Source organism: Bison bison, unplaced genomic scaffold, assembly GCF_000754665.1.
Source record: "Bison bison bison isolate TAMUID 2011002044 unplaced genomic scaffold, Bison_UMD1.0 scf7180017864165, whole genome shotgun sequence".
Classification (NCBI taxonomy): Eukaryota; Metazoa; Chordata; class Mammalia; order Artiodactyla; family Bovidae; genus Bison; species Bison bison.
In genome coordinates, this window is record NW_011494737.1 from 484,060 (window position 1) to 496,890 (window position 12,831).

Below are 12,831 nucleotides of genomic sequence, written 5' to 3' on the forward strand. Positions count from 1 at the left end.
GGGAGGGAGGTGGGAGGGGAGTTCAGGATGGGGAACATGTGTACATCCATGGCAGATTCATGTTGATGTATGACAAAACCAATACAATATTGTAAAGTAATTAGCCTCCAATTGAAATAAATAAATTTATATTTTAAAAAAAGTCATGTTAGACATGCAATTTTCAACATAATTTCCATTGTATTTAAAAAGTTTATTATGAAAGAACAACAAATATATGTTAGAAAAGATACTCCTCCATTCCTTAAATGACTTAACTCTCCTCAATATTCAGCTCTGTGATTAAAAAATAAAGACTAATAAAGAAACACGGTTCTTTAGAAAGGCAAATTTATGAACAGAATTTCTCAAGAAATGTACATTCATACATCCATATATTCACTACTTCTTTATGACAATTGACATGAAAAAGGGAAAACTGAATAAGATATGAAAATTCATAACTAAGACAACTGGAAGAGAGGACACTTTCAAACAAGAATCTTTTGAGAATTGGAAAGCTACAAGCAGAGAAATTGTTTTCTAATAACAACATAAGTTGCTTACTGGTTGATCTGTTCTGTTGATCCCAATCAAGAAGAGCAGTTCTGCTACAAAAAGGCTGATGCAGAGGTTCTTATGGATGGTGTTACGGTCACTCTGGAGCCCACGGAAAAAGCAAAATGTGAAGATGCAAATCAGGAGGCACACAAGGGACAGCAAAATTCCAACCCAGGTGATCACATCCAGAAGGAGGTCATGGACAGCATCACTATGCTGGAAACATGACGGAAAATACGTAAGTTCCAGTCATACATAACAATTACAAAGCTTTATAAGGGCCTGGATTCATGAAACATGATTTTAAAAATGTACTAAAAATCCTCCACACAAACAATGAGTAAGAAGACTTATTTATTTTTTCCTAGTCCACAGGTAAGGCATTTTATCTTTACTCTGAGGTGTGAATCAGTTTGTCAGTAGTGTTCACACATTTCCTAGATATGTTCATTTTCAGCATATAAATACTTGAAGCAAAACAACTTAGTTCCAGCCAAAGATTTCAAGGCAAAGCTTTTCATTTTTCTACACCATGTTGCTTTTTTACAACTTTTTTTTAAACAACTCTTGCTAGGGAATATTTTCTTTAAAAATTGTTATACATTTGGGGAAGTGGTATCTTAATTGAAATGTTCTCTGAATTATTGTTGTTTTTTAAATAAAAATTATAATTTATCTGTTCTATAAATCCTTTATCAGAATTTCCAAGGTTGAGTTTATAAAAGTATGTGATTTTATAAAGATGCCCAGTTAATTCTGAAGGACAGTCACATATGTGTACCATTTATTTAGTAGAAGATCTAAAAGAAAAAGGATAGTCCTTGGATTTATATTCATACTGAAGGGCTTAAAGAGATCAAGAATTTTGATCCCTGTAAGGTTTTACATGAATAGAACCTGTTACATACAGATGGAAAATAAGCATTCAAAATCACTATACTATATAAGAAGCCCAAAACAGATAATAGAATTATGAAAAAGAAATATGCTCATGAGACCTTCCACACTGAAACTGCATTTGGTGGCTCTTTTATAGACCTGTGAGTTCCATACCTGACATGTTTCTAGGTTTTTCCACAATCTCATTTGTGTCTTTGTTCTAAGATTCAAAACTCTGTTTCTACTCTATGATAGTTTGCCCCCATCCAAAACCACTCTGTGAAGCTTTAGAATTTACAGTAACCCAACACATTTATGTGCCAACATGTTGGAGCAGACTTGAGAAATTATCTGTCAATTCCTTTTTTCTTTCTAGGTTTCTTGAAAAGTCATAAAGACCCAACTTCCATCAAAAGGGGAATAAATAAATATTGGTTGATACTTAGGAAATGATATTCAAAAGAGGAATAGAAAATTAGTGTTCTAGAGATACACTCCCAAACATGAATACTTCTCAAAAATCTAATATTAGACTTAAAAAAATGCAAGTACAAAAAGTACCTATACAGTATGATTCCATTTATGTAAAATTTTAAAAGATACAATTCAAGTACATTGATTTTTATGGATCTATGCATAAGTAGAAAAAAGAATAACATGTGCATAGCAAATTTTTTAGTAGAAAACAAAGAGATGTGTTTCTAATTGACATCTTTTCAACTGCAGAGATCATACACATTGATTTTTGTTTTAGGATGGAGTTACTATTTACATTTCATTGTCTCCCACATTGTTAGCTCACCTTAGAAATATATATATATACAGTTTTTTTAAATTTTTTATTTTATCCAGACTTTGTCCTTTTATGTTTTATGCAAACTTCATATAAAGATTATTCTGAATGTGGAAATTCTCCTTACAAGTGAGCCACCATGCTGCAACCTGCATCACAGCACTTCACATACCGCCAGATACTTCATGGTTGTTATCTGATAAAGAACTCTGCTAGGACACTGTCAGTGAAACAGTTTTGATATATTCCTGCATAACTCTAGATGTATTTCTCAGAAGGAGCTCAAATCATGAAAGAAAAACCACATGAAATTTTGCTTTAACTGCTTTTTTCTCCAGGGGACACAGACTAGTGTTGGTCTCTGACAGCTTAAATTACTGTTACTGTTGGAGAGTGGTTAGTGCTACTGGTTCCTTGAACAGAGGGCTATTTGCTCTCTTCTTTGACTTAAAGGAAAGATGCTGTAATTGAATATCAAGCACCAACGTTCAGCACAGCAGTCTTCCATAATGGCAGATATAATACATTCTCAAAGGTATCCTAAAGACCTATAAAACTAAAAAAAAAGAAAAAAGGAAACCAAATAACTTCTGCCTTTCCTGGGTAGTTGCATTATTAGAAATGTATATATACTATACTCAGTGCCTTCACATGTCTTTTAAAAACCTCATGCAGAGTTGTTAAGAGAAGAATACCAAATGTCAAAACAACAGTACAAAAAGTACAAAACACTCAAACGAGGAACAAAAAAGTCTAGCAATTAGTTAATAATCATCTTTCAGGTAATACTGTCTAGCTCAGAAAACATAAACATCAACAACCTTATATATACCATACTATGATCGAATGCAACTCACCACTTGAATTTTATCAGTAAGATGAAAGAGAAAGAATGACGGGCATTAAATGTGAACAAGATCTATGAGTTTAGCGTTCTTTATATCTGTCATAACAGAAATTTCAGGAGACCAAACCATGATAAAAACCAACCCTTCTTCAAGAGGATGGTCAATTGACTAAAACTCCTAGTATAGCTTTAACAATGCTATAACAGATCAAGTATTCTTATTTCCAAGTTTTCATGTTTGTGAACACTATATGACTCAAATCACCTTTGACATGAACTACATATCATTATGTGACTTGAGATCTTTTTAAGCTTATATCTTATTATTATATTCTAGCACTCAGTACTTGATATGCCACATAAAAAATGCTTAATATTTGTTTTTGAATGGTTATAACCCTGCACCATTTAGACCAAATGTCCTAGGAGCTGGACCCTCTTACATCAGTATAGCTTTAGCTTCCATTTACTCTCCATTGGAATTTAAAAAGGATCAGTATCAAACATTATGTTCAAAACTGAGTCCCTTATCCTGTTTCTCCCTCCACTCTCACTCCCAAATCTACATTTCCCTCTGTTTTACTAATTTCAGTAAATAGCAACACTTCATTCTTTGAAGTTTTCTGGCCAACTTAAGAATCGTATTGATTCCTTTTACACACACACGCAAAAATTACTCTTAATCCATCAAGAAATCTCGTAGATCCTGTCTTCTATCTGACAGCTGCCAGTCATCTCAATTGTACCACACTGGTTAGAACCACCTGATTTTTTTTTAACAGCCTCCTAAATGAATTCCCTACTTTGACCCTCATGTATTGCCCTTTCCTCTCTAGTCAACAAGATAGAGACATTGGATGCTTCCATCAGCGAGTCAGATAATAAGACTCATTGATGGAAGCATCCAACGTCTCCCATTTCAATAAAAGTAAAAACCAAAGTCTTTACAAAGATCTACAAGGTCCCAGAAGTCTGCACTTCTGTGGAAACATTTTCTATTCTCCCCTTCGTTCAGTTTACTCAACCCCAGTTGGCCTCCTCTGGCCCATGAATATGTCAAGCACATTCCAACTTCACAAACTTTGTACTTGATGTTCTCTTGGTCGGGAATGCTCTTCCAAAAGATAGCTGTGTGACTTAATCCACTACCTTCATTCACTACTTCATTCAAATGTCACCTTCTCACAGAGCTTCGTTTGAATCATCCCATCAAAAACTGCAAAATTCATTTAACCAACTGACTCTATTACTTTTCCTGCATTATTTTTCCCCTTAACATTTACCTATATTAGATATTTTATTAGTATTTGTTTATCATCTGTGGCCTCTACTAGAAATTGCACTCCAAGAGAATAAGTTGTTTTATCTTCTGATCCCCAATGTATCCCCAGGTCCTATAAAGTTGCATCCTAGAGTAGATGCACAATTAATATATGAACTGAATAAATTAAATTCTAATTATCCCTCTCTTCTGAAATGGCCTTATATTATTAACTAAAAGTTGTATCATGCTGCCCAATCTTTGGGACTTTTTTTGGCCACATCGCATGGCACGTGACATGCAGGAATGTGGGATCTTACTTCCCTGACCAAGGATTGAATCCCTGCCCCTGCAGTAGAAGCACAGTCTTAACCATTGGACCAGCAGGAAACTCCCATTTTGGTTCATAAATCATCTGCTCTAAAATCTTGAGCAAGATATTAAAAAAAAAAATAGAGCTGGAGAATGAGGAGGCTGTTAAACCACAGTATCTTAAAATATGTGGATATATCAAGGGGTCAATTATGACAAGAAAGGCAAAACTCTGCATGGAAATAAGAGGACTACAGAGTAAATCTGAGAGTTAAAAGATGTGGATTTAACCTTGTCACTCTAATTTTGCAATTGTTATCTTGAACAACCACCTACCCTTTACAGTATCAAAACCTCATATACATAGAGATAAAATAACAGAGGATTCAGGTTATTGTGTGGTAAGTAAGATAATATATGTGAAAGTAAGGAAGTCAATGTTTCTTTGTTCTTGGTTAATCTAAAAATGGAGAAGATAATGGCATCCCTCTTGCCTGGAAAATCCCATGGACGGAGGAGCCTGGTAGGCTGCAGTCCATGGGGTCCCTAAGAGTCGGACACAACTGAGCGACTTCACTTTCACTTTTCACTTTCATGCATTGGAGAAGGAGATGGCAACCCACTCCAGTGTTCTTGCCTGGAGAATCCCAGGGACGAGGGAGCCTGGTGAGCTGCAGTCTATGGGGTCGCACTGAGTCAGACATGACTGAAGCGACTTAGCAGCAGCAGCAGCAATCTAAAAATAATCTTAAATTTTTTCATGCTTGACAGCAAACTTCATTTAAAAGTCAAAAGTCTATATGAATAACACAGGGTAGAACAGAAAAATAATAACTGTAACAAGAACAAATGTTAATGTTATTTTGCCTAAAGATATCAAACATTATTGCAACCGACTAATTAATTACCTAATTTCTTCTTATAACATTGTAAGTTTACTTTATATCATTAATAATATTTGGGTTATTATAAATTAAGAGCAAAATATATCCATAGCATATGAGGAGACAGATTTTAACTTTAGAATCTGAATTCAACCTTTATTGCTATATGTGTATGCTAAGTTGCCTCAGTCGTGTCCAACTCTTTGTGACCCTATGGACTATAGCCTGCCAGGCTCCTTAGTCCATGGGATTCTCTAGGCAAGAATACTGGAGTCATTTGCCATACCCTTCTCCAAGGGATCTTCCCAGATCAGGGATTGAACCTTCATCTCTTAAGTCTCCTGCATTGGCAGAAGGGTTCTTTACCACTAGGACCACTTGGGAAGCCCTTCATTACTATACAATTGTGTTTATGAAGTTTAAATAACAAAGCCCAAAAGTACTTAATTTCACCTCTATACCTATTTTTCCAGAGTTGTACCATAAACTGTTCGTTACTATAAACATTTGGAAAATTCACAAAAAATAAAAAGAATGAAAAAACTTCAAGACAATTAACATCTTAAAGATGATGGAGAACTATGAGAGAAAATCTTACAAGCAGAATGATTCATCAGAATATACTTCCAGGAAATTCACTGACTCTTCCATTTTAGAAAGAAATTTTTATGAAAATAACATTTGTTTTTCCAGCTTTTTATGAAGTTTATATTCACATATGAAATGCAGATATTTCAGAAAGTTTCTGATTTCCCTTTTATCTTCATCTCTATGAATCTGCTTTGTGCTATCACTGTTGGGTTACTGAGTAATTCAAATACCACAAAAGGAATAAGTACTTCAACAAAGGAAAAAGATGGCTTAAACAATGATGTTTTATGAAACTCACTCTGTCAATATAAAACTCTTAAATAAACCAATAGGTATATTTAATGAAACAAAGCCCAAATTCATGGAATAGGGAAATGTGGTTTTTGCCTCATGATATAAAAATAACTCAATCTGAGTCAACTAAGACCCTTATGTAAATTTTGATATTTCCAACTTTATTTTCCAAAAAGTAAGTCAGCAAACAAGATGGAGAAATAGATTTTGAAATGCTTTTCATTTTAACTTCATGAGTGTTTCCAGATGGGACACAAACTGTATGAATTAATTCTGAACCCTTCTGGATGTTTTCTCTTTTATATATTTTTAGAAAGCTGAATTTTCCAGACACTACTTAAACAATTTCCCTATAATAATTATTAATTGTTGGCCAGTAATTTTCAAGAATCTGTTTTACTTTCTGTATTAAAATGTATTATTTTAATGTTGAGTCAGATTTACTAAGGTATAATAAAATGGTTTTTAAATTGCCTCTCAAACATATCTTGTTCTGAAGTACTTGCATTATAGCTAAAATGAGTTTCATTTTTTTATTCTTTGCCAATGTAGCAGCACTAGATTTGTTATTAATGTATCACATCAGCATAAGGCATTGTTCTGACTCAAGAATTTTACTGAAGCCAGTGTTGTTATGAAAGTCCTATTTTCTGATAAATGTGGTAAGAACTCTGTGAAATAGTTTCTTGCATTGCTCTAACAGATCATCAAACACAAAGGTCACCCTACAAATACTTGGCAAAATAAAGGGCTCAATGGTTTGAGGAAATAAGGATTTTCTTTGTGGAATAGGGTGAAGGTCAAAGTTGAGTAACAATAAAAAGAATGATTAGGCTGCACCTCTTATGATTTTTACAGTAAATTAACCAAAATAACTCAGCAGTAATTTCCAAATTTATATCAAATTGAAAAAAAATCAATCAAATATTTTCAGACTTTAATTGCTGAGAGAAACACTGGCAAGTAAGAGCACACAAAAACATACATATCCACTGTCTTCAGAGTTCAACAGAACTTACTCAGAATATCTCTTTGGTTTTAGAAGCACAGCATTGTATGCCTAAGTTATGTAAGATTTACTTGATTTGAATTATTATTTTTTAAATTTCATCACATTTGGTGAGCCAGATTCACCACTACATTAATGAAGGAAACAGAAAAAAAAATAGTAGGAAATGTGGAAGCTAAGTATCATACAGTAGCTGAGAATTACATGGGGATATAGGTTTTTAAAAAGTACAGTTGATTAAAAAAAAAATAGTTACTGGCCAATTAGAATATTTTTAAGTAAATGATGTAATCAAGCAGTAAATAAGAAAAAGATTTTAGAGAACTGGGGTGAGGGTAAGAAATGAAGTGAGGTAGAGAGAAAATTTCATCTTTAACATTTCTGACAGTGATGATGATGGTGATAACAATAATGATGATGATAGCTGACACACAACTTTCAAAATACCAGATTCTTCTACAAGTGCTAATTTATTTTATTAGGGTAGTCACTTAGTCCTATAAAACAATATGACATTATACTATTATTACTTCCAATTTACAGATGAAGAAACTGGCGCACAGAGAAGTAATTTACCCAAGATTATTCAACTAGTAATGTGGCAGATACAGCATCAATGGCAGAGTGACTACCTATCCAGGTTTGCTCAGGAATGTCCTAGTTTTAGCAATAAAATTTGGTACCCTGGGAAAATGTTCTCCAAGACAATGATACTATTCCAGAGATCAGAGATAGGTTCAGTTTGAAAGAACTGAACGATGGGATAAGCTTGAGTATTCCAAAAAAGTAAACATGCATTAATGCTTTGTTCCCTTGATTTGTCTGTACACCTGTAAAGGTGCATTTTTCCTGATGTACTTTTCCAGATTCAGAGGTTGCAAATGAAATGTCCTATGGGTAGACAAAAGGGGAAATTTTGATAATCAATGTTTTGCTTCCTTATAGTGGCAGGCTGAGGTCCATGGGGTCGCTAAGAGTCGGATACGACTGAGCGACTTCACTTTCACTTTTCACTTTCATGTATTGGAGAAGGAAATGGCAACCCACTCCAGTGTTCTTGCCTGGAGAATCCCAGGGACAGGGGAGCCTGGTGGGCTGCCATCTATGGGGTCGCAGAGAGTCGGACACGACTGAAGTGACTTAGCAGCAGCAGCAGCTGTGTAGAGCTGATTCTGTCAGATCTTACTAATGACAAAAAAATGATGTGTTTAATCTCAGAAACAAAATAATGTTTCCCCTACGTCTTATATATTTCAATTTGAAAAATGAAGTTTCAATTGTCTTCTTGATTTCCATAAAGATTTTGATTAAACTTCAGAAGACACAAAAGACTGTTAATATCTTGTCCAGACATAAAACAGACTTTGCTTATCAATCTGCATATTCGATAGACATTGCAAATGTAAATTTTGGAAAATGTAATTCAGCCTATAAACTCTTTACAAAAGAAAATGAACAGCTCTTACCCACTTAATGTCCTGTACACCTTGTAGAAAAGGCTTCTAAAAAGGGATGTGATTTGCTTATTTGTGATAATGAGGATTCATAATGAAATTATTTGGTCACTTTTCAGTTTCCTCAAAGTGTGTAGAAGTACTTAATGAGCCTTTTCACTTTCTGAAAATGGAAGGAGACAGTCTCCTTGAGACATGTGCCTTCAGGATGACTATTACTGGGGCTGGCCATAGACAAGATGCTATAATACTGACTTTCATAAAATCCTATTTTCAAAGTATGGAAAGCAAGGAAAATGTCTTTCTCTAAATTTTATATATATGACAGATGACAATGGAGAAAAATATTATAATATGACACATTTATATGTTTTTCCAAAACTGTTTGATGAGCTCTGAAGCGGCTATAGGGAATCTGATAAAAGATACTCTATCTTATTCTACCTGAGTTGTGTGAACTTCTGTGTAGGTTAGGAAAAAAAAAAAATTACAGAGAAAAACATTGCTTATTTTTGGGATTTAAGCTTATTTACAAAAAATATCTCACCAGAAAACAGCAGTTATGTTAAATAGGACTTTATGATTTCTATATTAAAACTAAAACTTTATTGGATTCCAATCTTTATTTCATAATTTCACAACTATTTAAGTACTTTAAAGCCATTATCTCTAATAGTGTTTTATCTTATGCTGACATTCGATGTGCTTGAAAATGGTTCTAAATCATGAATATTTTGGACATGGACAGACTATATGGTAAATTCAGAGATGCAAAGGAATAAATTGAAAAACAGCTGGTTTACCAAAAAAAGCCTGTACATATAAAGTGAACGGGAATTTTTGGAGAGCTGGGAACTAATACCCACAAGTCTAAAAACCTACTAAGCAAGTGATTAAGTAAAGTCCTAAGTATTCTTTGCTGAAAAGTTTTGTTGAGAAGATATTTATTTTGATGCCATCATATTGTATTGACATTAAGAATTAATGTAATCTGGTTTCATAAGATGAAAACTACAGGTTAGAGTGAATTTTACTATACAGTATATTCAGTTTTAACACTACCAAAAAAAGGATAAAGACTACACATAGAAAAAAACATGTCATAGTTATTTTTATTAAACATATATCATATCTGTTTAATTATTTTGTTGTACTAACTTATTTAATTCTCACATTTATGAAATGTGTAATAATATAGCCTAAAAATTTAAATATACAGTAAATATTTTTGCTGTATCAGAGGACAGAAAGAAACATTTAAAAATATAATTATAGGTTTTCACAATATTAGCACTACTACTAATTAGTATTAAATACTAACTGTAACTTTTAAGTAGTAACTGTAACTTTTAGGTAGTAATAACACAATTGCAGAACAGTTATACCAAAGAAACTCTTACACTGTTAAGAAAGTTCTAGGATCTACAACAAATTTTCCAACCTCAAGATCTGGCAAAGGGACTGAGAATCCCCTGGGAATTTGACTTAGGAAGCCAGTGGGATTTGGTCACAAAACTTCCACAGGCCTGGGGAAACAGACTCTTGGAGGACACAAACAAACCTTGTGTGCCCTGGACACCAGTAGAAAGGAGCAGTGTCCCCACGATAGACTGAGCCAGACTAACTTGTGAGTGTCCAGGAGTCTCCGGTGGGGGCAAGGGTCCACAGTGGCCTGCTATAGGGTCGGGGCACTGAATAAAAAGGTGCATGCACAAGTTGTTTTGAAAGAGATCACCATTACCTTCATTACCCCTAACATAGTTTGGGTTCAGGACAAAAAACTAGGTGGGAACATAGTCCTGTCCATCAACAGAAAATTGGATTAAAGATTTACTGAGCATGGCCCCACCCATCAGAACAAGACCCAGTTTCCCCCACAGTCAGTCTCTCTCATCAGGAAGCTACCATAGCCTCTTATCCTTATTTATCAGAGGGCAGACAGAATGAAAGTACATTCACAGAAAACTAACCAAACTGATCACAAGGACCACAATCTTGTCTAGCCCAATGAAACTAGGAGCCTTGCCATGTGGGGCCACCCAAGATGGATGGATCATGGTGGAGAGTTCTGATAAAACGTGGTCCACTGGAGAAGAGAATGGCAAATCACTTCAATATTCTTGCCTTGGGAACCCCATGGACAGTATGAAAAGGCAAAAAGATAGGACACTGAAAGATGAACTCCCCAGGTTGGTAGGTGCCCAATATGTTACTGGAGAAGAATGGAGAAATAACTTGAGAAAGAAAGAAGAGATGGAACCAAAGTGAAAACAGTGCCCAGCTATGGATATGACTGGTCGTGGAAATAAAGTCCAAGGCAATAAAGAACAATATTACATAAGAACCCGGAATGTTAGATCCATGAATCAAGGTAAATTGGAAGTGATCAAACAGGAGATGGCAAGAGTTGACGTCGACATTTTAGGAATCAGTGAATTAAAATGGACCAGAATGGGTGAAATTAATTCACATGACCTTTGTATCTACTACTGAGGTCAAGAATCCCTTAGAAGAAATGGAGTAGCCCTCATAGTCAACAAAAGAGTCCAAAAACGCAGTACTTGGGTGCAATCTCAAAAACGACAGAATGATCTCTGTTTGTTTCCAAGGCAAATCATTCAATATCATAGTAATCCAAGTCTATGCCCCAACCACTATTCCGAAGAAGTTGAACTTGAATGGTTCTATGAAGACATACAAGACCTTCTAGAATTAACGCCAAATAAAAACATGTCCTTTTCATCAGAGAGGACTGGAATGCACAAGAAGGAAGTCAAGAGAAACCTGCAGCAATAGGCAAATTTGGCCTTGGAGTACAAAATGAAGCAGCGCAAAGGCTAAAAGAGTTTTGCCAAGAGAACACACTGGTCATAGCAAACACCCTCTTCCAACAACACAAGAGACAACTCTACACATGGATGTCACCAGATGCTCAATTCTGAAATCAGATTGATTATATTCTGCAGCCGAAGATGGAGAAGCTATTCAGTCAGCAAAAACAGGACCAGGAGCTGATGTGGTCATGAACTTCTTATTGCCAAATTCATACTTAAATTGAAGAAAGTAGATAAAATCACTAGACGATTCAGGTATGACCTAAAACAAATCCTTTATGATTATACAGTGGATGTGACAAATTCAAGGGATTAATCTGATACAGTGCCTGAAGAAGTATGGATGGAGATTTGTGACATTGTACAGGAGGTGTCAATCAAGAACGTCCCCCTCAAAAATAGAAATGCAAAAAGTCAAAATGGAGGTCTGAGGAAGCCTTACAAATAACTGAGAAAAGAAGAGAAGCCAAAGGCAAAGTAAAAAGGAAAGATATACCCGTCTGAATACAGAGTTCCAGAGAATAGCAAGGAGAGATAAGAAAGCCTTCCTCAGTGATCAATGTAAAGAAATAGAGGAAAATAATAAAATCAGGAAGACTAGAGACCTCTTAAAGAAAATTAAAGATACCAAGGAAACTTTTAATGCAAAGATGGGCATAAAAAAGGACAGAAATGGTATGGACCTAAGAGAAGCAAAAGATATTAAGAAGAGGAGGCAAGAATACACAGAAGAACTGTACAAAAAAGATCATAAGGACCCAGGTGTGATCACTCACCTGGAGCCAGACATCCTGGATTCCGAAGTCAAGTAGCCTTAGGAAGCATCACAACAAACAAAGCTAGTGGAGGTGATGGAATTCAGGCTGAGCTATTTCAAATCCTAAAATATGATGCTGTTAGAGTGCTGCACTCAATGTGTCAGCAAATTTGGAAAACTCAGCAGTGGCCACAGTATTGGAAAAGGTCAGTTTTCATTCCAATCCCAAAGAAAAGCAATACCAAAGAATGTTCAAACAACCACACAATTGCATTCATCTCACATGCTAGCAAAGAAATGCTCAAAATTCTCCAAGCAAGGTTTCAACAGTATGTGAACCAAAAACTTCCAGATGTTCAAGCTGGTGTTAGAAAAG

General features: G+C 35.0%; 1 protein-coding gene across 7 annotated transcripts in view; it reads right to left on the reverse strand.

The window, feature by feature from the left end:
- LPHN3 (latrophilin 3) overlaps positions 1-12,831 on the reverse strand; it is a 952,179-nt gene that overhangs the window by 111,272 nt on the left and 828,076 nt on the right. For all 7 annotated transcript variants that reach the window (XM_010841647.1, XM_010841644.1, XM_010841645.1 and 4 more), the window contains one exon: positions 547-756. In XM_010841647.1, the coding sequence (XP_010839949.1) occupies positions 547-756 (210 nt within the window). The remainder of the gene's footprint in view (positions 1-546; positions 757-12,831) is intronic.